General features: G+C 34.4%; 2 protein-coding genes and 1 long non-coding RNA gene across 3 annotated transcripts in view; 2 read left to right on the top strand and 1 right to left on the bottom strand.

Moving 5' to 3' along the window:
• The window catches only part of LOC134532765 (activating signal cointegrator 1 complex subunit 3), an 86915-nt gene that overhangs the window by 26142 nt on the left and 34934 nt on the right, over positions 1 to 25839 (top strand). Inside the window, exons 17-23 of the mRNA XM_063369595.1 lie at positions 2620 to 2844; positions 5834 to 5953; positions 9036 to 9150; positions 9572 to 9708; positions 10069 to 10245; positions 11581 to 11806; positions 15918 to 16059. Of these exons, the coding sequence (XP_063225665.1) occupies positions 2620 to 2844; positions 5834 to 5953; positions 9036 to 9150; positions 9572 to 9708; positions 10069 to 10245; positions 11581 to 11806; positions 15918 to 16059 (1142 nt within the window). The remainder of the gene's footprint in view (positions 1 to 2619; positions 2845 to 5833; positions 5954 to 9035; positions 9151 to 9571; positions 9709 to 10068; positions 10246 to 11580; positions 11807 to 15917; positions 16060 to 25839) is intronic.
• LOC134532770 (uncharacterized) lies at positions 1959 to 8548 on the bottom strand. The gene is made up of 2 exons (XR_010075179.1): positions 7802 to 8548; positions 1959 to 7345 (listed from the first exon to the last, which is right to left on the bottom strand). It is a non-coding gene; the product is annotated as an uncharacterized LOC134532770 (long non-coding RNA).
• LOC134532767 (uncharacterized) lies at positions 11814 to 15545 on the top strand. Its single transcript, XM_063369602.1, has 2 exons — positions 11814 to 13013; positions 13435 to 15545. The coding sequence occupies exons 1-2, from the start codon at positions 12647 to 12649 to the stop codon at positions 14835 to 14837; spliced, it is 1770 nt and encodes a 589-aa protein (XP_063225672.1). The 5' UTR covers positions 11814 to 12646; the 3' UTR covers positions 14838 to 15545.

The raw sequence follows: 25839 nt of genomic DNA, 5'->3' as shown, positions 1-25839 counted from the left end.
CCGCATGACCGGACTGTACACTCCCGCGCGCAGCACGGCGCCGTGCCACAGAGATTACCCGGCGCATGGAGACAGTCCATTCCATTAGTGTACGTTGTTGAAGCGTCAAGGTGGTGATAATTTTATGTATTGTAACAGTGATCTGCATTCCGACGGATTATACCGTTGTGTTGTGCGGAAGTGTTGAGCGCAACATTTCATCATGTCATCAAATGAACAGAAAAGAAAGAGAGTGGTACTGTCCATCGACAGCAAAACAAAAATTATAGAAAGATTTCAGAGTGGAGAAACGATTGCAAACTTGCGACTGAGTTTAATGTCGGTAACACAACAGTGCGCGACATCATAAAAAATCGCGAAAAAATCCTTCAGTTTGCTTCACAGGCTGACACTTCAAGTGGATTAAATAAACGCAAGACGATGAACGAATCCACATTTAGCAGCTTGGACACTTGTTTGTTTGAATGGTTTCAACAGAAAAGGTCGGAGGGTGTAGCATTAAGTTGCGTAATTTTATCACAGCAGACGTAATTTTTTTAAAAAAACTAGGCTTCACAGAACAACCATTTTCTTGTTATATTACTTCTCCGTTATTTTATGAGCACCGACTGTACGGAAGTGTGTGTGTTGCAACTAGTGCTTGGCACGCAAGATAAATTCAGCCTATCACTTGCTGACGCGGCACAGTGATACGACGGTGTTTGTTTATTTCAAAACTCAGCTAAGAGTAAACGGAGAATAGATATAACGACCCCTCACGGTTCCCGAGATTAGGGTCGTTATAGAGAGGTGGTCGTTATAAGATTTCCGACCCATCTGCAACACTAAGTCATAATAGGCCGTTTTTGCACTAATTCCACGTTCAGCAAACTAAAAATAAAAAATCTAACATTTTAAATTCATAAAGGGGGATAAAAACACCGTGAATTATACGAGACAGAGACACCGTTTCAAAACCATCAAATCAAGTCTCAATGCACTGGTATGAAAAATCTTATCTCGAAAAGAATTTTAAAGGCAGTCGTTCTGTAAAACAATAACCAGCCCGATGGTGTTACTGACAACAGAGCAATGAGCGAAGTGTGGCAGCGTCGCTTACGGGCGATGAAAAGAATGCGTGACCTTGGCAGCTATCAGCTGTCTTGGGCCCTCGGAATGGCGGGCGGCTAGTCACACACCTCGGTGCAACAACGACTCGCGTGCCCACGTCTCCGCACACGAAAGACTTAAAAACCACTGCTGCCCAGCACTAAGCAGTCCGCTTCTATGTCAACAACGCACACGCACACAAAGCATGTGTATATATGTAATCTCCGAATGTCCACAGATGGCTGTCTGTGGGCTAATGACCTTTGAGGCAAGCATGACTCGGTTAATCGCGATTTTCGATTATCCGACTCACTCGTCCCCTTCATTAACACGGATAATCGGGGTTCTACTGTATATAATTTTGTTAATTTGTACATTTCATGGATTTTGTGATCATGCATACAGCTTCTAGACATCGGCTGATTGGGTATTTGTTTGATTTAAATGCTTTGCTCACACTAAATCCATCCAAAAGAATTAGATGGTTGTGTGTTTTTAAAAATTTTCATTATTCCAAATTTGACAAATGCTCTCATAAAGTGTCTTATGCAAATATGTAGTAACAATTGGATATGTAGTGTGTTTCATAATACTTTGTTAATGTTTGAAGTTAACATAACATAACTCTGGTTACTGTTTTAGGTGTTTCTGTTTTGATTCATGTAAAAAAAAAATGCCTTGGAGTTTTAAAGTTATTTACACATATTTGTTACTTTTCTTTGCTTGAAAGCTACCATGATTAATACGTAATACCTAATTTCTTTTAATCAAGCAGTTAAACATCCAGACATTCCTTGAATTTGTTAATACCTTTTATCATTTTCGGTTTTTTTATTTACTTGAAAAATGAAAAGTTGTCCAACACATCATAAGTTTTTTATAAGTTTATTGAGAAATGTTTTGTTAGAATATTTTTATGAAATTCTTACATGATTCATTTGCCTGAAATACACAATAAACTAAACCAAGGAAGTTAAGACATTGAACAAAAAAAAACCATTTACTAAAGAATTAAAATATTTCTGATTCTGTTGCAGCTGTATATTTAAACTTGCATCCTTCAGCAATGCTGACGAGCTATAAATGTTAGGTTGAAAAATTACACTTACAGCGTGAATGCATGCTATTACACTGACAGGAATAAACATTGTATAAATGAGTATGAACCAACATTTTGCAAAACAGGGTCACAAAAATTGAATCATGTTTTAGTAAAAATAACATAACTTGTAGTAAATGATGTTAGGAAGACCAAAAATTTAGGTAAAAAAATAATTCTACCTTGATTTTAACTGTGAAATGATAGCTACAATTTTAAGTGACTACGGTTTTGTAATTGACAAGTCAAAAAAATTGGAAATCCTAAGGCATGCCATAAAACCTTTACTTAGGTAAATTTCAGCTCTTCACCAGCTAACACTGTAGGGCAGCACTTAATATAGCAATTGGGTTACATTCACAATATATAATACAAGTGTTTGCTTTAATGTTACTAGTTTATGAATGCATGAAAATTTTTTTTTGTTACAGGGAACAGAGATTTATGATGCCAAGTATGGGTCCTTCGTGGACCTTGGAATATTGGATGTACTTCAGATATTTGGCCGTGCAGGGCGGCCGCAGTTCGACAAGTCTGGCCACGGCATCATCATCACGAGTCACGACAAACTGAGCCATTACTTGTCGCTTCTCACCAACCAGTTTCCCATCGAGAGCAACTTCATCAAGTTTCTGGCTGACAATCTCAATGCAGAGGTATTTATGTAGCTTTGTAGCAAGGCTTGGCTGATTTAAACCACAATTTAAACCAAGTGGTTTTTATAAAAAAAAAAAACCAAATTAAATTTTTAAATAGAATATCTTAACTTTCTTAATGAAAGTTCTAATTCCACTCTAATAAAAACACAAGTTTGCTAATATTAAGGTGGCTTGTGGTTTACTTAAACAAAATATTGTATACTAATCATGATCTTATCATTTAAATTATTTGACTTAAGTTGTAAATTATATCCAGCTAAATATTCCTCTAAATTTAAAAATATTAAATAGTTAATTCCTATTCTGTGGGAGATCCCAGACTATTGTAAATCCCCATTCCATGGGAAACACCCATTCTGTTGAGAATACTCTTCCAGGGAGGAAAGTACCCTTTCTGTGGTTAAGTCCCATCAGATGTGCAGATTTGCTGGACTTCAGTTCTTTGATGTTATAACTTTTCTGGTTCAGCATGAGTGGCAGAAAGTGGGATGTTGTATGGCTTTCATTTGATCATGATGAGAACCATAATAACTAACATAATAAGAAAATCTGGTTTCAAACCTAATAAACTTGGTTTAAACAAAAAATAACATAGGTGGTTTGGTTTTTTTTTTTTCAACCCCGGAAAAATAAGCCTGTGCTTTGTTGTGCAAGTGTGCCCTACTTAACTAAAACTGTGATGTTACTACTGAGGACCGCTCTTAAGGGCTGCTATCAAGAGTCTTATCACATCCAGGCATCATTGTGATTGCTTGTTGAATCGAATGCTGGTCTGTGCTGTTGAGTGGCGGACATTTGTCGTCATTGGCGGATTTTAGGGGTGAGCCGATGCCGATTGCCGATTATTAAGATCGGCCGATTTTGGTCATTTTGGTCATATGCATGATCGGCTTCATGCATGCCGATCCTTTTTGCCGATTACCGCTTTCTGAAGACAAAAAAATCTCTACGTAACACAAAAGGCGCCGACATATTTTTTGCTTCAGAACTGTTGCTTGACGTTTTAAAGTAACACTTACGTTACTTACGTGTTTTAATCTTTTCTTCAGAAAAAAAATTAAGTAAAGTTATTCTTAAAAAATAAACATATTCATGAAAAGTACGTTTGTTAAAAAATAGTAAACAAAAGCACACCAAATTGTTTAATAAGTCATGCATAGGGGCCTGTTCTTTTCGCGATCGCGATTAAACGACGATAAACGCGAAATCGCCATAACACAGCGTTTTTACACGAAATTTAATATTAAAACGCAAAATCGCAGTGTTTTTAAGCGAAATTTAAAAACTGGGTAAAATACTGTCTCGTCACTGATAAACAAACACCGCAACATGGCCGCCACTGAACATTAGTCATAAATGCACTAAAGCAAACAAAAGCTTACACACGCTCACGTTATAATGTTAAACTCAAAAATATACTGTAAAAATACGTAAAACTACGGCGTTTATTTTCCTTTCCGGCATAATGTTTGGATAGATAAGACAAACAGGCGAAGTTTTAAGGCCTACGTACACCGCTCGGGGCACTGACGTCACCTTGGAACAGCGACACCCGATAAATACAAAAGCACGCAGATGATTGGGCGAACGGTGGCGGTGTTTGGAACAGCCTTACGTGAGTGGCCATACCACGTCAGCTGGGGGCGCTGGCATATAGTTGGAACAGCGTCTTAATATCAAGCAGAAAGCATTTTAAATCGCGCCAAAAAGCGGAAAAATGTAAACAAACATTCATTTTCGAATGGTGTGACGATGATGATTAGTTGGTTAACAGTGTGTTATAGATTTTGTTTAAGGGATTAATAGATTTCCAGATTAGTTTATGGGAACAACTAATAATCAGTGTCTAAATCAAAAGTTTGTCATATAAATATATGTAACCTATTTGTTTAGGGTATTCAGTAATGAGTAGTTTCAAGTAAAATTATTTAACTTAAGTAATTTGGAGCACATTCATTTTCGAATTGTGTGACGATGATTTTTTAGTTGGTCAACAGTGTGTTATAGACTTTGTTAAAGGGGTTAATAGATTTCCAGATTAGTTTATGGGAACAACTAAAAATCAGTGTCTAAATCAAAAGTTTGTCATATAAATATATGTAACCTATTTGTTTAGGGTATTCAGTAATGAGTAGTTTCAAGTAAAATTATTTAACTTAAGTAATTCGGAGCATATTTTACAACCAACTTAAAAAAGCACTAATCGGTCAAAAAAATCGGCATGATCGGTACCACATTTCTGGCATCGGCATGATCGGCAAATGTGGTGATCGGCTCACCCCTAGCGGATTTAGAAGCTTGTGAAAGTTATGTTTTTGTCAGTTACTTTCTTTGGCTGCTTCTTGTAACAGGGAAAAGCGATTGGTCTAAATTATAATATACGATAATTCTATCAAGTGCAATTTGTGGTCAGAAAGGGACAGGATGTCTTTTATCTGCTCGACATGTACTATTGTCGCCTGTAACAAGTTAATATTTGCCATAAACTAAAGGTAGTCAGACATTAAATGCAAGAGCAATAACGAATTTTACAGTAAATAGGTGCTTGTAGCCAGTAAACATATATACTGACACGTAGGTGACCAATCTTTCATCTGTGCAGCTAGGAACTTGTATAAGTCTAATTCTTTGTTAAATGAGTGTTGATATTTGATTGTAAGCTAAAAATTTTAAAAATATTTCCTGTTGCTCTGGGTGTACATCTCACGTTTATCTGCAATCCATGTCTAATATCAGGATGAAATACATCTAGCTCCCCCCTAAAATCCTGAAGTTTGATGTAATATTTATCTGCCACTTCTTTCTATATATGTATAGGTATATTGATTCTATACTCCTTGCAACTCTCTCTTGTATTTTGTCATGAACATTGTTTCTAATTTTTTAGTTCTAAAGCCACTGTACATTTTATACAATAATAAATACAATTCAGTGTAATGTAGTGCTTGGTTACACTAGTTTTTATATACAATATGTGTGTTTCTAGGTCACCTTGGGAACAATTTCGAATGTCGATGAAGCTGTGCAGTGGTTGAGCTATACCTATCTCTTTGTACGAATGAGGATAAACCCCCAGGTGTATGGCTTAAATTACCAAGATGTTGTAGTAAGTAAACATAATAGATACATTTAAAAATTAGTTGTGCACCAAAACGTTTATGCTGATTCAGCAAATGGTGGTTCATAGTAATAGCTAAACAGTGATTCTTTAATAAGTTACTTTACTGTTGTTGGGACACTAATTATTCTTATTCCGGCACTACAATTTGTTTTGTCTATGAGAAGCCATGTTGTTTTGGCATGCTTGAGTTCTGTAAAGTACACAAAGGTTAGTGTTCTAATGGCAGATTACATAGTTGGAAAATGATTATTTTGGTGTGCTTAGTTATAAGTTGTTATTAATGTACTCCTGGCGGTAACGTCTGAATGTAACAATGGGGTACAAAGTTACTTTACACTTTTCAAAATGTAATGCATGTCTTCCATAAAGTTCTTTGCTAGAATAAAATTAACATAATTTAAGTAAATGTCCATTTGCGATACCAATATTTAAATGTAAACCCATATGATGCCAGACTTTACTTTCATATGTGTATACGTTTCTCAGTATAATATTATGTCATGAATCATGACCAAAAATAGTATACAGCATGAGTACAATCAAAATTATATTGTTTTATATGTTAATCAGTAACAAAAAAATAAATAGTAGTTTGGAATTAACTATTTTATGATTTTATGTTAGATCCTGAACATGAAAATTAATAACAACAGTACTAAATTTTAAATCATTGATTAAAGAAAAATGAATGCTTCAACTAGCTTGTAGCGTTTGTACTCTTAAAATCTCATTACTACTGAAATTTATTATATCAAACAAAAAATTTCTGTTCCTGGTGGTTATATTTAAACTATTTATGACATTGAGCAATTTGCATTAAATGTGAAATGCAATTTGCAGTAAACAAGAATAAACAAATTTCAACATACTTTGCCAATCAAAGAATCTAACTCTAAATCCTACAAGTACACGTCATTTGGTATAAGTGGTACTGAAGTTCTTAGAAGGTATGTAGTTAATGCACTCCTCCTGAGTGTATGGGTTCTGTAGTTTGATTATGACGCCGGCCAATGAGATCTCGTAGAGATCCTTCTACTGCTGTCTGCCAGGGATCACAGCAAACCTTGGTTCCTCGTAGCCTTACTTTTCTATGGGTAGTAACCCAATCTCGATGCGGACCCTCTGCTCCTGCGTGTAGCCATCTGCAGTTCTCAGCCGTTTGGGTTTCTAGTTGTTGCTGGATCTAGTTGATGACTCTCTGCTTCTTGATTTAACTGTAGTCACATCAAATCGTATTACGCCGTCATGGTCTGTTTCAAAATTTAATTATAGATTGTTGTATTAATATTTGACCTCTTCTATAGTTTGTTAGTCCTTTTTTTTTTTTTAATGATTTGTCTCAGATTTTAATCAATAAAACTGCAAACCAAAGTTCACCTGCAAAAGATTGTAGTCAATAATTTGGTTTTAATCTTGAGTAGGCTGTAGCCTACATGTTACAAACAGAGCTTGAAAGTGGACGTGAGAAATTATTACTCACATTCACACAAACCAAGTCTATCAGCCCTACTATCTAAACTATTACAAAAAAAAAAAAGATTGTAACTAACATAAACCATGGTTTTTAGGTAAACTTGAACATAATGTGTCAAACATTCAATAAATCCATGGTATTATACTAGGCATGTGCGAGAAAGACTTTTTTGAATTCGAGACGAGATCGAGAAAGCAATTTAAAAATTCTCGAGAATCGAGTCGAGATCGAGAAATCTGTACTTTAGTTAACAGGATAATATGATCCAAAAAAGTAAAACTCAATAATCTGACAAACATACATAATTATTCACTAATTTTATCAAGTATCCACAATTGCAATTGCAATTACAACTTTACCTTTACACTCAAGTTTATTTGCCTACTGTCGTATGTAAACATACGTTTTTGACTCCATAGTCTATACAGTTTTCTTGAGCCATGGACGGTACTTGATCATGAAAGTCTGAACATTCGCCACTATCGATATGTCACTATCGATACGGACCGCAATTTAAACATCATGTTGCTTGTTATATACTGCTGGCCGTGTGTATAACCTAAGGCCATAAAACAAAATGCAATCGCGGAAGAATTCTGCAGTCATGTTTATATTTTTATTTTTTACCGTACCGTTTTACGTTGATACTCTTGATATTGATACCGAAAATGATTTATTTTTAACTTTAATGTTGGTTTTATTAACGGAAAATAATCATTTTCTTCTGTAATTTAATGTGATAACCACAGCACAATTCATTGTTTACGTTTACCGTTTCATGTAGTGACTTGTGAACGGAAGTTGTTCGTTTTTAACTTTTTAATAATTTATCGTGTATACTATCGTAACAAGTATATTTTATTTTATTCGATCTACGTTACGTTGAAGATATGTTAATTATTTCAACACGCAACACAAAATGCTGCCTCAATATATTATATTACCTAACCTATTTCTTGTTTACAAAATTCTCGAAAATTCCGAGCCAAAAAAATTATCTCGAGACGAGATCGAGAAATTTTTTGTCTCGACTCGTTCTCGATGATGCCGAGACTCGCACATCACTATATTATACTGTAGCAATATGATGTATATTTGTGTACAGTAAATTTACAATGATGGATTAACAGCCTGTGAGATTGTAATTTCAAAACTAGGAATCTCACAAGTTGCAACAAGTTAATTTTTTTTATATTTCTATAATATTATAATGTATGATTGAAAGCAATATGTATTTATAAGTATAACAATATATATATATACATATATGTAAACAATTTAACCAAGAGAGTGCTGAAAAATGAAATGTGTACTTACCTCAATGGAAATTAATAACTAGTACTACCAACATAAAAAAAAAATATATTGCCTTATTCTGACATATGAAGGTCCAGCCCTTTGTTTGATTTCACAGAGACTGACCCATAAATGTTCCAATTTGAATGTATTATGGTTATTAATGCACATAGTAGTGTGTCTATTATACATAGAACATTGAGTTTTTACATTGATATAAAACATTTGTGACCAAGGAGTAAGACATGTGCCATAAAACATAAGACACTTAAAGTTGTGTTTTCTTCCCGATGGTAGGACGACCCAAGTTTGGAATTAAAGAGAAGAGAGCTGATAACCGCCGCTGCCCAAGCTCTGGACAAAGCACGCATGATTCGTTTCGACGTGCGCACAGGAAGTCTCAGTGCCACAGGTGAGCAGAAGTGCTGCAAACCAGTCTTGTGACGACTCCATGATTCACATAACTTGAAACATTTATTTTTACTCACTATATTATGGTATATCATGGTATATCATTTAAGCACGTATATTTGGTATACAGATTAGAAATATTTTAAGGTCTGTCCAGAAAGTATATTTCATTTTGACATAAAAAAAAAATTTCACAATTTTTAAGAAAATTATTTTGCGCATACTCAAAACTTTTTTTTGGGTTTAATTCCAACATATTTTATAACCAGTTTTACAAAACCTTCTGCAAAAAAAAAAAAACTACTATCAGAAAAGTGAATCTTTGTTTCATTGTAATCTCATTACGTACTGTCATTGGATACATTTATAAAATCATATTTGTACAGTACTGTTATAGAGTGTTTTATTTTTTTATTTTGCAGATTTGGGACGAACTGCAAGCCATTTCTACATAAAATATGACACCGTTGAAGTTTTCAATGATTTAATGTCTGATTGTTTGGATGACACTCAGATACTGGGAATGGTTTCACAGGCAACAGAGTTTGAACAGTTGAAGGTACTGTTTTGTGTACATTATGAAATTTTTTTTCAATAAATGTATTTAAAAATTACTTGTATAAATTAAGAGGCCTCATTGCTCTTGTAAACTGTTTTTGCTGCTGGAAGTGAATCACAGACTTATGTAGGGCACTGACACGTATTTACACTTTTGTTTAGCATCAGCTCAGTATCGTTTGCTCTCATGTGAGACTTGTAATGTTTACCTACAGTGTATTTTTAATAATAAATTTTTCTACAAGAAATCCAGAGATACTTCACGTAAAGCAGAAATTCTTTTCACTAAAAATGTAAACCTATAAAAAAAATCATGAGTCATTATCATGAGTCTGTCAGTGTTCATCTCCAATTTTTGAAGGTCCGTGATGATGAACTCGAAGAGTTGGATGAACTGCAACATACTAACTGTTCAACATCAGTTGCGGGAGGCAGCGAGAATCTGCATGGGAAAGTGAACATTTTGCTCCAGACTTTCCTGTCTCGTGGAAGAGTAAATTCATTCTCATTGGTGTCAGATTTGTCATACGTCACTCAGGTACATGTCCAATTAAAATTATAATGTTGCTTTGTTTTATAGTGCATTCTGATTGATAAAATGAGTGGGTATAATTTTTTTTTTTACAAAATTAAATTATATTGTGAATTAATTTGTAGACCATGATCAAGTCTTTCTTATAAATCTGTGCATGGGTACTAGTCTACCATTAGGTTATTAATGGTAACAGGTTATTTTTGTCATTGACTTAGAACTAATGTTCAGTACATTCTAATGATGAAGTTTACAAGCAATATTTTCAGAAGCAAAATAAAAGAGATAACATTCATATGAAATAAGGTTTGTTTATTTATTTATATTTGTTACATGCCCACCAATAGTCAGGGAGGGTTTTGGTGGGCACAATACATATAGCACACACAAATAACGACAAATGAGGTACTGCAGGTATGTAGACACATCACCCGCGTTGATACCACTATAGCTGAAAGGAAGTACCACAACAGGTAGGCACTTCTGTGATTGGCCAACATTAGTAAGTAGTGCATACCACATATCTGCAGTGACCACAACCAACATTACCAAACATAGTGACAGGACATATTACAATTACGTCAATATTAAATATAAAATCTGCAAGAAAACATTAAGAGATATAAGAAAGTGTTATATGCTGCAGCTATAGAAATATTATTACGGATATAATAAATTACAGTAACAACATTAGAATAATGAATTAGTAAATCAAAAGAGAGCATATCAAAATTTAATGGTAGATACAAATTAAATTCAATTTAAGATGAAAGTATAAAACATATTTAAACATCTGTAGTGAACTTTCATTACCATGTATCTGAAAAACCAACATTTTTGGTTCAATTTTTTAAAAGTACTTTATACTGAACTGCTTCTAAATATGAAACATCTTGTAGGGATCTGAAAGTATGTGCTTTAAAGTGAAAAATCCTTTGAGCTACTTTGTAATGAAGTTTCACTGTATTGGTAAATTGTCTATTTGCATCACCCTTGTATGTTCTAACAGATCTTACATTGAAACTTTTAAGTCCATTGAAGCCCCATTAATAAGTTTCTCAAGGTATTTGAAATTTTAGACTTATTAACAGAAAAACTTATTAAAATGGTAAAATTGTATGTATGTAAGTATAAGTAAAGTGCTATTTTTTTAAACTTACTATGGTGATTAGAAGGATTTTCTTAAGGTTTTAATGTATATTTGGAGTTTATATTGTCATAAGAGTGAGATTTTTATGTAATTTGATGTGCATCGCCATGACTCAAAATGTGGCATCACATGTGATGACTGAAGGATGTTTTTTTAATGTGTCACTGTTGTGGTTGGTTGGTGTCCTTCAGAATGCCGTGCGTATTGTGCGGGCCCTGTTCGAAGTGTACCTGCGGAGGAACAACCCTCTCGTGGCTGGTCGACTGCTCAAGATGAGCATCATGTTCGAGCAGCAGCAGTGGGCCGAGGAGAGCCCCATGAGACAGTTCCGCATCCTCGGTCCGGACATAATCGACAAGATTGAAAACCATCGCCTGTCTGTGGACAAGCTACGCGACATGGATGTTCGTGAGATAGGTACCAGGACAAGTACTTACTCTCCGGCGTTCGGTGGTTGTGTGGCCCAATCACTCTTCTGCTACTGAGTCGATCTGGGTTCAATTCCCAGCAGGGTTGACCAACACTTTTTTTTTGCCAGTGGAAAACATGGTGGACATTTCAGTTAGCCAGTGGAGTTCCATTTCTGCCACTGCCACAATACTTTCCATCACTCCACACATTATTGTCCTTGATTATAAATAGGGGCAGTGAAAAATGGTGAATGCGAAATCGCGAAATTTTTGTAAAACCCCTTTCAATTATCTGTACTGTATCTAAAAGTGAACTTAACCTATCCACAGCACACCTATACACATTTCGTTTTCGCGAAATCTTATTACCACCGCGAAATATACCGTCAAGGCGCGAAATATACCGTCAAGGCGCGAAATTGGCTACTTGGTAACGAAATTGCGAAATGCCTATCTAATTTAATTCGAAAATACGTTAAAATTATTAGCAGTGCATGAAATAACTTCCGTACATCGATACAATACTCGATGTAGCGGACTGTACACAAATGGGAACAGCTTTCCAGACAAAAGAATAACAAAAATCACGGAGGAATGGTATTGGTTGGAACAGAACTTTTTACGGGCGTGTATACCAAACAGAACAGCCCGCGAGTTGTTACCTTTGTTGTCCCTGTTCACGGGATGTAAAAAAATTAAACGTGTTTGCCAACTGGTTGTTGTGCTACCGCAGAATATTAAAAAAAATCGTAACATAACCTAATATAACGTAACACAACCTAAATGTAAATTATCTTGACTAACTCCTAAACAAACGTTTCGTTGTCAGTAAAAATTGTGCATAAACATGCCAAAGGTTTTAAGTGTATTTGAAAGGGCACGGGAGTATGAAAGTGAAGGGTTTTATGTGTTTGACAAACATAAAAAAGTTATGATGTGCAAGTACTGCAATGTAACAGTTGACTGGAAAAGGAAGGATAGCTGCGAAAAACATTGTAAACAAAGGTCTTCGCACAAAGTCAACAAGGATAATGGTGGCAACGGAGTGAAAAGACAGATAACAATTGTTGAAAATGTGTCTATGAACAAAAAACTCAAGGCCGAAAAAACTAAATTAGCGAAAGACACAGTGCGGGCTTTCGTGCAAGCAAACATCCCGCTTGAAAAACTGGACCATCCAGGACTGCGATCTTGGATGAATGAATACATTCCAGGTAAGTTAAGTAGAAGTGCCTCGTTACCACAATAAAAAATTTTCATGTATTTTGCATTTTTATTTTTTTTTTGAGTTTGCTAACAACCCAATTGTAGGTAATTTAAACTTTACTGCTACTTGTTATCATTCTGTCACATGCAAAATATTCTCAAATCACTTAAGTCTTTAAAATAACACCAACTGGTCATTATTTCATACTTGCTAATAATAAAAACTACTTATCTTTTTTCTATATTTCATCTCTGGTATTTCCATAATTTATTAATGTGCAAGGTAAATACGGGGCCTTTAAATTTCACAAGAGAAGTATGTAGTGCTAGTATCAAAACACATGGAAACAGGATTATTTTTCAAAAGTTTAGTTCAGAATGTGCGAAATCAATACAAATGGAGAAAATAAATATTTTTTTTATTTTTAGGGTCCGGTGACCTTCCACATTCATCTACCTTACGAAGCACTTACCTTGAAAGTTTGAAAGTTGAAGAGGAGGAGAAAATAAAAGAACTGGTGAAAGGGCAAGACATTGTTTTATTGTGTGACGAAACAACCAACAAGAAAGGACAGTGTGTGTTCGTCGTTCTATTTAAGATTATGTCAGCAAGCAGTGAACAAAAATTGCTTGTAGCTGGGACAAAAGTTTTGATGAATGCAAATTCGACAGAATGCTCACGAGCAATTGTTGATATATTGGTGAAATTTGATGTGAAATATGATAACGTAATTTCTTTCACTTGCGACTCGGCGAAGTACATGACAAAATGTGTTGACCTTTTGCACGTTTTGGTAAGTGACAAACTGCTACATATCCAGTGCTGGGCACACAAGCTCTGCCTGGTTGGCAATATTTGGGTGGCACAGCTTTCTGAACTGAATGAGTGTGTAATGAAAACCAAAATGTTTTTCTTGAATTCAAGGAAAAGGAAACACCACTATTTGCAGTTTCTGACGGTATCGTCCATTCACCCCAAATTGTTCCCATCTCCTGTTTTAACACGCTGGAATTCGTGGTTCCGTGCTGTGGAGTACATTGACACATACTTACCCCATCTTTTAGAATACTTCAAGACAGAAGATGCAGAAACTAGTGGAAGTTCAACAGAATATTACATGCAGATGTCTATGGACAAAGTTGCTGTTTTGCAATGTGAAGCAAGATTTGTAGTTGAGCACTGTAAATCAACTGTAGAATTGCTTGAGATTTTAGAGGGTTCGTCATATCCTTTTGCTCACAGGTTGCTAGGAAAACTTTGTGATTTGAAAACCAGTTTCAAATTGGCCAGTGATAATACTTTTCATCCTGCAACAACACAGATGCTGAACTCACAACTTTGCTTGAAATCTGCTGTTAGGGCTACTCTTGTTTCAACAGGACAAAAGTCTCTATTGAAGCTATCATCGTTGATTGCCAGTGATCCTGCCAAGGATTTTGTAGAGAGTATGAGTGCTTTATTTGATCCCAGAGAAATTGCTTGTAAGGGGCTAGAGGTTGACGCTGTTGAGTTGCAGAACAAGATTGAAAAACTTCCTTTCCTATCCCAGGTGCCTTTTCGACTTGTTCTAGAAGGCTACACTCAGACTAAACAGGCAGTCTTAAAATCAATTTCTAAGAACGTCGATATTCTTACCATCCTGCTGTCTTTAAAATCAGATTTCCCAGAGTATGCAACCAATGCTGTGAAGTGCCTGTGGATCCCTGTTTCCAATGTTGACAGTGAGAGGGCTTTTTCCATGTACAGCAACATCATGTCCGACAAGCGAACATCTTTGCGGGCTGATAACATTGAAGTTATGTTGGGAATGTGTTTTGGAGCTAGCCATTGAAGTCAAGGATTTTAAGTTTTTGTGTACTTGTGTTACTACCACAATTCAGTATTTTCACATGTTCTCTATTTCATTTTTGTCAGAAACAATGTAAACAGATTAAGAAGTCCATGTTAAGTTACTTAGTTTACTCTAAAAGTACTTTTGCAAATTATTCAAAAACATTGTAGCAGATTACTTCAAAAAAAATCAAGAGGATCCACAGTCACACTATGCACGCCACAAACCTGTGTTACAAGTTTTGCAAATTTTATAACACAATTTTTTAGATAGACTTTGGCTTATTTTATACCTACTGATAATTGTATTACATTTGGTCAAAAATATTAAGAAATTGTTTGAAATGATATGAAACAATTTTTTGGTAGGTGTACAGACACATCTTTGTTTAAACTGTATTTCGATTTTTCCATACAAATGGAATTATTATAATTTTTCAAAAGTAGTTGAAAAACACTGCAACATGGGCAACATGGCCTTAAAACTGTATACAAAATTTGAGGAAACAGTATGTGGGAAACCACAAAGCAGAGATATGACTAGAAGACTATATTCATTATATTCTTTATAAATTGTATTATAAATCTTAAATGTGTATTATTATGAATGTCTTGTGTAAAAAATTGTTATAATTGAATCTCATCGCTTATGAAATGAATAAAAATTATTCTAAATACATTGATTTTATTCAACGAAATTATCTTATAATACCGAAATTTTATAACGAAATCCTCTAGTTTATTCACCGAAATTGAAACATTTTATTTACCATTTTTCATTGCCCCTAATTATAAATAATGTTCACAAGATTTTAAGTTCCATTAAATATTTATTAGTGCATTATTAATTTAGTCTAATGATCTCAAAACACTCAAATTTAATGAGATATTAAGCATAATTCATTCATACTAAACCATTGCACAAGTATTTAAAAATGTCATTACAATATGTAACTGGATTCTTGTGATACTCAATTTTTTATTTGGGATTATATGGCAGTAAACTTATAACTTCAATTTCGATTTAAATAAATTGTGTGACATGTCCATGGTTCTCTAAATGTGTATTCAATCCTTCAAGGAACCCTGTTGCGCCATCCGAGAATGGGTCAAACGGTGAAGAAATGTGCAGAAGAGCTCCCAATGGTAGAAATGGAAGCCAGTATTCAACCAATCACTCGCTCTGTACTGCGGATAACGCTCCAGATCAGAGCTAATTTCAGGTTTGTTTTTCTTTTTTCTTTTTTTTGTTAGTGGACCTTGTACTGTAGGTTGGCAGAACCAGTTAGTTACCATTTGTGTACTGTTAGTTATTTGAAAAATGTAGACAAGGTATAAATAATTTCTTGCTAAGCTTTTCCACACTGTTATCATGTTATACCAGGGAGAAAATAACTAATTACAGGAAAGCTTCACTATAAAGAACACGAAGGGACCAAAAATAGTTGAGTTTGTTATACTGAAGTTCTTTATACTGAAACATAAGCATTGTTATAAATATGTATACCGTTAATACATGAAACATCTTAAGTGTACTAAGGTTCAGTATCTCAGTCATTAGTCTATGGCCGCTTGAAGAACCTGTTCACATACTCTCTGCTGATGCTTTGTCTATGGTCAGGAGACACATTGTAGGCAGAGCTGCCAACCTCAAATCACACCCATCAGTAATGACAATTATATGGAAAAAGTACATGTACGATAAATTTTTCCTGAGGAATTATGACACACACGAGATAAAATAAGGACAATAATATGCAAAAAAAAAAAGAAAAATGTAGGCCTATGCATATGAATACAATGAAAATTAATGAATCAAAGGAAAAAAAAAACGATTTGAACAATACAATCATCTGAATATGTAAGAAATGTCAATAATTTTACAGGAAATTTTCAACCTTCAATTCAAAGTATGCAAAGTTATACTTTTGAACAATTGTCTTTTTATTTGCTTCTTTTATCCTGGTTGGATAAGAACTGTCTTATAAACAAACAACAGAACTTGTAAACAATAACTCTGCGTTAGTTACTTTCGTTTCTTCAGATGTAGCGAAAAAAATACGATATGGATTTATTGCTCGTCATGACTATAAAATATTCCGCATGTTTATTTAATTCAATGTGCCCTCTACAGTCATCCCTTCCAACGTGTGCAATCGAAAAGTTACACATGCATACATTACAAAACGCATGGTGTTCCAAAACATTTGAAGACGACAAGCATCGTCATTCTTTTGAATATGTAGTTAGGTCTTAGGTCGAAAGTTTTGATGAATTGCGTTATTTTTTCTCTCCCCCATATACACTTTTGTTCTGTCACACGCTTCATTTCTACAACCGGCACTGAAGAACACAACACTATTGAAAAACGTAAAAAATTTCACGCCTGTAGACACGACAAAAACACTATGGACTGTGACCTGTGATGAAAAAAATGACTTTCAAAAAATAAATTAAAACACAGGTTAGCCAAAGTACCATACAAAATTTATCGTAATGTAAGTAGCCAAAAAAACGAAAAATCCGAGAATATGTACTAGTTGTATCGTACAACGGACGTAATACCATTCCAATATTATTTCAAAACACGAGAATTTATCTACTAATTTCGATAGTACGTGCGCACACATACTAGTTCCGTTATTGTTTTTGTTTACGTACACGCTGTTACGTTTGAATAAGAAAATTAAAAATAAAGAACAAGTTTTTGGATGGTAATTTTTTTCATAATTTGCCTCAAGGTTGTTCGTTCAAGTGAATATTTTTGTTTCACGAAGAAACGGACCGTCGTAAAATTCGTTAAGATGAAATAAAATTCAAGGTTATTATATACGTTTTTGGCGGGACCAAACAATGAGTTCGGTTAAGTGAAGTGTTCGTTTAACTGAAGTTCGTTGTACTGGTGCTTTCCTGTAATACACTTGAGTGCTACAGTTGACAAAATAGTTACACTAGATGATGAAGAGTCTTTTGCAAGAGTACTTTAATTTCTCAAGGTGTAAAATTAAATAATTTATCTGTACTGCAAGCTTTGTTGTGAGATATTTTATTATTGTAATATTAATATTTCATTATCATTTCCTGTATAGATATCTTAGTAAACGTCAGACTGTAGAGTTCAACATTAGATATAAATAAAGTAGTCAGGTTGCTTTTGGAACAAATATCTTATTAAAAACCAGTTTCCCATTAATTGTTACAGTTTTATTAGCATAATTGACCAAGTTAGAAATAAACTTTTATTATTTGTACTAAAAGTTAAATGAAGTTTAATGTAGCCAGTGTTTTAGCTATTTGGAACATTGAAATGTTTGCGCATAAAAATTACCATGAAACACAGTAAGTTAACCACATTTCTATAGGATACATAGAGAAAAAAACAGTTCAAAGAATTACCAGAAATATTTAAATACAAAATAGTTTTTAGTTGGTTGTTATGTAAAACATTATTAGCACCTCAATGTTAAATAGTTATCACTATATTGTTGTCATTTCCGATTTTACATAACTTCAAACATTCTATAACTTAAGTGGTATTTGCAATAGTATTATAATTAAATATAAATGTAACTTACTTCAACACACAAATTGCTAGTCAAGTGAGAGCATGAAATAGAGAATTACATCCCGTTATATGTATGTGCTAAATCATGAACACAAAGTAAATTAAATTATTTATTATGTAATTGATATTGAAATTAGAGTTAATTTCAACCAATTGCACACTAAGCAGTTATTTTTAAAAATATTTCCTTGTTCCAATGGTACATACCATTGCAGGTGAATTTTACTTACCGATAAAATATTTCACCTTCAATTGAGTCCTCTTGGTCTCAATGCTGCTGATGCTATCGATCAAACACAGGTGCCTTTCCTCTGTACCTGCTATTTTGAAGTATCAATACTAGGTAGACGATGGATTATTACTATTATTAGTCATTTGGGCGAACAATATTTAACTTTCACTGTCTTCAATTTTTGTACTGGATACAGTCACTGTAAGATTCTTTGTTGAATTCACGGTATCATAGTCGACCCAATATATTACGATTAGTGCCGTGATTGTCCAAATTATTCTCGCTACTTGAGTTCTTCAAGCAGTACTGTGTTTAGACAGACTCTTGCGAAGTACCAGTCAATTCATAATTCACTATTTTCGAATTCAAAACTTATTTAGTATCTGAATATTTCTTGTAAATCAAGTTCACTGTCATTTGATTATTTTATTAGGTAGCAAATTTCCATATAATGAATGTGCTTTCCTTTACAATTAAAACTTATCAATCTTCTTCTATAATGTCTGTTGGAATCTTCTTTAACATTATAAACCTTGAAAATTATTCCAAATGTTGGGGACTGTAATAAAACGTGACATTCTAGTTTGTAAACTGACCATAAACTAAAGTTCAAAACAATTGCTCCTGAATACCTCAATCGTCAGCAGTAAATGCTTGACTAATCAGAGTCCTCGTTACAAATCTTACATAATTCATTAAATACATTAAAATTAAAATTTACCCATGATTTAAAATATAAAAATAATTTATCTCCATGCAACAGTACAAAATTAAATCTCTGTGTGATTTTTATACCTTGATATAGTTTTATAAATTTATAATAAAAAAGTATAATACTTAGAGAATCACACAAATCAATTTCTATTCGTTGTCAATAATGTATTGAAAAAGCAAAGATATTCAGTAGGGCTGATCGGTTCCCACATTTTCAGTTCGGTTCGGCTCGGCTCGGTTTTTTGTTAAAAATGTCGGTTTTCGGTTCGGTTCGGTCACTACTTCAAAATTTTTCTTTGAGCTGTCATACCAAAAAAAAATTCCACTATAGTATTTGATTACTTGCAATATCTTGCAAAAGTTTAATTTCTTAGGGGAGTCACTTTCTCAGCAATATAAAAGTTATTTTCAACTACTATTTGTATTTATAAATAAGTTTATATGCTACTGAAACAACCATATGTGTAAAAAGGAACAGAACAAAACAGTTTAGAACATTAATAATTAGTATTACATTAACCTTGTTGCCAGCTTGAATTTATGAAATGTACTGGAATAAAATTCAATAGCAATAATGTGATTAAAAGCAATATACAAATAAAAACTTCCTACTGTAGCCTCTATGCCGGGAGTTAATGGACAAGCCAACATAAACAAACGTCTTAACCAAGAAAACGTCTTAACCTACCAGTGCATTAAAGGCAGAATGAATCATAATGACCATATTTTCAAAATACACAAGTAAAGTATTCATATTTAGTATGCGGTATTTACTAGGATTTTTTTTCCGTCACGTGCGTAACATCATGATCTTTGCGGAACACGGGCGGTATTATTTTTAATTCCTTCGTCACAGATGTTCATAGTTGCCTCCAATTACCAAGACGTAGTGGCAAAAAAGAATTTTTATTTTACGAGAAATCAAATACTCTAGACTATAACGACGCAAAGCCGCAATAATCACGCGCGAATAGTAAACAAACTACATCTGAAGGGTCTGACGACATGCACATTCATTCTCCCATTTGGAACGGAACTTGGAAGGCAACTAATCGATCCTAGCGCACGTATAGCGCATTCTGTGATGTGAAAATAGAACTGAGTGACGCCATGCGTCGTGAGCGCCCTGCAGAATACGGACGGAACTAAGCAATGCTACGGAACTTCTACCGTTTTAGCTTACGAACCGGAATTAAATAAATATTATTTTAGTAACGGAAGTGATATATCCTTTAAATAAGAAAAAACCATATATTTAAGAGAAAATAGTAGTATTCCGACAGAAACTTCCGACGTTAAACATAGGAAATAGTGAACTGTAAGAAACGCTTAGACTTTACTATCCCATGGTTAAAATGGCGAACATTAAGAGAATAGATGATTTAAACGTTTTATAGTGAAAAACTTAGCATGCGTCTTAAATGTGTTTTGATGTATTATGCAAGCGGTACGTTTTTTATCCAATATGAATGTTAAATACATTATTTGGTAGATACTTGAAGTTAGTTTTTAATGCCCTAATAAAAACCGAATCATCGGTTTTTTCTGGGAATTCGGTTCGGCTTCGGTTTTTACTAAAATGACCGAACCGAACCGAAAATTCGGTCAACCGATCAGCCCTAATATTCAGTATTACTAAGAAGTTAAAATATAGTTCAAACAAACAAATTCATAGAAGTAGTATTTAGGAACGTAAAGAATAATTGGGGGGGGGGGGGGGGGGGGGGTAAATATATATATTAGGGCTGTACGGGATAGGTAATTTTGGTTCGGGAAAAATTCGGGCGGGAAGCTATGATTTCCCTCGGGAAATGGGACGGGAACGGGAATTATTTAAAAGTGCAATTTGTATCCAAGCAAATTTATTTATTTAAAAAATGGGCTATCAAAACCATATCATTTTAACTTTTAAAAGCCATAGTATTAAAATAAAAATTTTGAAAAAATAAACAATACTATGAAATGCCTCCATTTTCGTGTATGAACACCAGTTCCTCTGTATGTTCTGAGGTAAGGGACATACGCTTGGGGGATACAATGTTCCCAGCAGAAGAAAACACACGTTCACTTGCTGTTTCTGTTGCAGGGATGCCTAAATACTGCATTGCAACTTTACACACGTTAGGTAACGCATCTTTTCCTTTTTCTCTCCACCACTTTAGGGGATCATCACTTCTTTGTATAACAGGCATACTGAAATAGCAATCAGTTTCTGATGACATGATCTGGTTACTTGATTCGCTCTCAGCAAGTTCGTCAAAAACACTCCAGAGAGAAGTAGAACTCTGTGCCAACTCACTGGTACCTGCAGTTGTTACTGAAAGAAAAAGAAACACCACATTCTTACACAATGCTATAGTGGCTTTTGTATAAATAAAATAACTAGGCCTACAAATAAATTAAACAATACCTGGTTGTGCCGTTGCCTGTGTGATTTCTTTTACTTTTTTATCCAGGTGGTTACGTGCCAAAAGTTTTTCTTCCGTTGGAATTACAACAGCCTTAAACCTCGGGTCTACTAACATTGCAGTATAGTATGGCTCTTTTCGATCGTAGCATGGAAATCGTGCTTGGAGAGCCAGAAGTACCTCATTTGCAAACTCCCATCCCTGTTTTGCATTGGTGTTGATGTAGGCCTTCAGACAATTTTTTAGAGAAAAAATGACCGGAATGACCATTGATGCTGATGGTGAACGTTCACCACAAAGTTGGGTTGTAGCATCATACAATGGTTGCAATATATTAATGTAAGAGCCAATAAGGTTCCATTCACTCAACTGCAGATTGTCCATGTTCAGTGTTGGTAAGTGACGAGAAAGAGGTATCTTGTTGTCAAACAATCTCTTCAGCATTAAAAACTCTGAATTCCATCTTGTCTGACAGTCTTGAATCAAGTTTAGTACCGGCAGATCTAGTTCTTCTTGAATTCGATGCAACTGTTCAGTTGCTCGCGCACTGTGTTTGTATCGTCCAACAATAGAACGTGACTTTTTCAGTACCTCTTTGATCTCACATGTTACTTTAACAGCATCTTGCAATACAAGCTGCAGTGTATGTGCAAAGCACTGCAGCTGCGTAAACTTAAGTTTGCATAGCGAAAGTCCCAACTTAAGGTTTCGTCCATTATCACTCACAATGTACATGTCCACTTTGTCCCCTGCATTTTCTAAGTCCCATTCATTGAAGCACTCTACTAGTTTCTCACTAATTGCTTCACCAGTGTGTCCACCAGGAAAGCTGTAACACCCTAAACAGTACTTCTTCATGTCAAAATCTTCAATAAAATGACATGTCAGCGACATGAATGCTTCGTTGCTAGCAGATGTCCACAAATCACAAGTGAATGATAAAGAAGCAATTTTGGATAAACTTATTGCATTGGCAATATGTTCAGACATTTTTGCCTTTGTTTTGTTGTACAGTTCAGGTATTACTCTTCTTGAAAAAGTGTTACGAGATGGCACTGAATAAAGTGGTTGAGCTATTTTAAGGACTTTTTGAAATTTATGATTTTCCACTGTACTGTATGGCAACATAGCATCAGCTATCCATTCCCCAATACAGTTCGTCAGTGAAATGGCCCTTTCATGTGTTGAAGGCCATTTGTAAGCTTCGTCTAAGCGAAGTTGCTTCTTTGTTGGTTCTAAAGTTTTTTCCCAAATATTTCCGCCTTTCCGTGTTGCTTCTATCTGTTCAAGTTCTTTTTTCAAATTTGGATGTTGCATCAGATGTCGAAGCAACCCAGATGTGCTACCAAAATTTGTTTTTAAAACCTTTTTGCATTGTTTACACTGTGCAGACACATTATCTGGCATTTTTTGGTAAAAAGACCAGATAGGAGTTTTTAATTTGGTGTGGCGACTTTCCATGATGAAATTCACGTACGTAAACACACACACCTTATGTAAAAAACTTCACACTAAAATACTCGCCAACACAGATAATATCACAATGCTTTTAAAACCGGAGTAAAATACATTGAATATCTTGTTCTGTAGAGAAAGGAACCTGAATCTCTGGCGCTCGGCTTTGTGTGTGGAACAGCATCGGTGACAAACTTTATGATATGTAAATATTTAGAAATAACATTTCACCACAGTTTCTCTCAACGCCTATCTTTGCTTTCACCGTCGTTTGCCCTAAACACCAAAATTATGAACGTTCAAATACATTTCGATGTAATATACATCAGTGTCGCCAACGTCTTTCCGCAATATTTCTTATTTGTTAAAACGAACATCACCGAACATGCACGAAGACGCCATATTTACAAGACTTTGAACGTTCACATCACCAAACGTTTTACTCATGGCCGTATGGTACACCTTGGCAAGTGGCACAAAAAAAAATGTTTACAATGGCAAACGAAGCTGAGAAATTGCCGTGGCCACCAACGCACGTAGTAAAGTAAACTAAATACAGTTTACACAATTCGCTTTACTTTTATTGTTCCGTCTAAACGTGTGTCACGGTTAGCTATAAAATGGAGCGCTAATGCAACATTAATTGCAGGAAATGCTTAGCATTAAACGGGAAAATAATGCATTAAAACTATAGGGAAAATAACGGTGCCAGTAAAAAAAATACGTTAATTACGCAAATTCGTATATCTCAGGTACGTAAAAATGAGGTTCTACTGTCATCACAGAAAACTTATGTTCCGTTACGAAGACACCTAAAGATAGGTTACGCAGTGATTTTATCAGAAAAATTATCAATATAAATTTTCGGGAAATATTACTTTCCCGAATAATTTCGGGAAAAATTCATTCCCGAAATTTCCCGAAAAATCGGGATCCCGCCCAGCTCTAGATATACATGTGTGTGTGTGTGTATATTAGTGATGGGTCGATTCCGATTCCGGAATTGGTCGGTCCCACCGATTCCACCATAATCGCGGGATTCAGAATACAATGATTTTGGAATCGACCATGACCGATTCCTGCATTGTTTTTGTAAGTTTGCAAAATACATCTCCCATGCAACGTAAGAAAATATTAAAATGTATGCAATTATAATTTTTAAACTACATAATAAAATCTTTTTTTACGGAACTGAGATTTACGAATTTCGGTGATTAACGTATTTATTTACTTGCACCGCCATTTTCCCTACAGTACAAATGCAGTATCTACTTTCCCGCTTTCAGCGAAAGCATTTTTCGGAAATTACTTTGCAGCAGCACTGCATTTAATAGTAAACCTTCAAAAATAATTTGACAAAACCATCAAATTTGTTTAAAGAAAATAATGTAAATTTTATTTACTAAACGTTAACTATTTGATCATGGCAGCTACGTTTTCCATTGTAAACAACTTAATTTTTTGTTTGTGCTACCTGCCACGGTAAACCATACGGCCATGAACCAAATCTTTGATGACGTGAACGTGAAAATTAAGATGTTTCACATCTCCGCACTTTAAACTTCAAAGAATTATAAATAAAATAATTTTTAAAGAGATTTTACCAAAATTCACACTGGATTACTGCGACCATATTAAAATAAGTTTAAAAGCAACATATCCAAATTGCTGTAAATCAGCATTATTGTGCGTGTTTAGCGATGCTCGTTTTACATTAGAAATATTTTGGAAAGGCAGTTGTCAAATCTGAATTTCCAAACATTGCTGCTGAAACGTTCGTAAATTTTTATTACTAAACATAAACTATCTTTGAAAGTAGTTGTGTTAGTTTAACAGAATTTTTTCCGATAAATTTCTGGAATGAAAATGTTAGCACGCGATTATTTGAAGAGTTTAAATATTTTGTGTAAGAATAGCTCACCATAAAATTGGAAATTTTGAGATGCTTAAACCTGCACAGATCTTTCTTACTAAAGAACAGAAAATTTATTTTCGTTTTACGGTTGTGAAGAACTGCAAGACTGGATGGATTTATTCTTTTCACCAAGTGAGATAATTAAGTTCTAGTTAATATATTAAAAGTAAGCATCTCTGACATTTTATTTTAGTGTGGTGCATATTTGCTTCCATCATAATGAGATAGTAAAGTTTTATTTTTACATTTCCCTCTTTTTATTTTTTTTCACCCTGGTCCCTTGAAATATGTTAAAACGAGGTTATATTGTCATTTTATTTGGATCATTTATAGTTGTGCTTGAAAATAAAATTCTTAACCTAACCGTACAAAACTTCTTTTTTTTTTACAGTAAATTAATTGAGTTGATAATGTAAAGTATCTAAAGTTGGTTAAGTTACAACATTATTTACAATTTACGTCATACGACATCTTTGATTATTGGCAGTGTTTGAACACGTGTTTTGTCTAATTATATGCAAGGTTAAAAGTCTAAATTGTGCTAGAAATTCAAGGTAGCGTAAACTTGATGGTAATGAACATGCTTTTTAACATTATATAAGCTGTATATAATGTTAATTTCTGCACAGAAAATTAAACACAAAGCAATTACATTTTTAAAAACTTAAACAACTTTTTTTTTCTGAGTATATTACTCTGTTGAACATTGTCAGA

The sequence above is a fragment of the Bacillus rossius genome, chromosome 6, assembly GCF_032445375.1.
Source record: "Bacillus rossius redtenbacheri isolate Brsri chromosome 6, Brsri_v3, whole genome shotgun sequence".
NCBI lineage: Eukaryota > Metazoa > Arthropoda > Insecta > Phasmatodea > Bacillidae > Bacillus > Bacillus rossius.
The sequence above is the reverse complement of the archived record's forward strand: the minus strand, read 5'-3'. Positions and strand labels throughout refer to the sequence as shown.

Coding starts and splice junctions, on each gene's coding strand:
- LOC134532767 (XM_063369602.1), top strand. CDS start 12,647: ATGCCAAAGGTTTTAAGTGTATTTGAAAGGGCACGGGAGTATGAAAGT. Junction 13,014..13,434: donor GATGAATGAATACATTCCAG/GTAAGTTAAGTA, acceptor TTTTATTTTTAG/GGTCCGGTGACCTTCCACAT.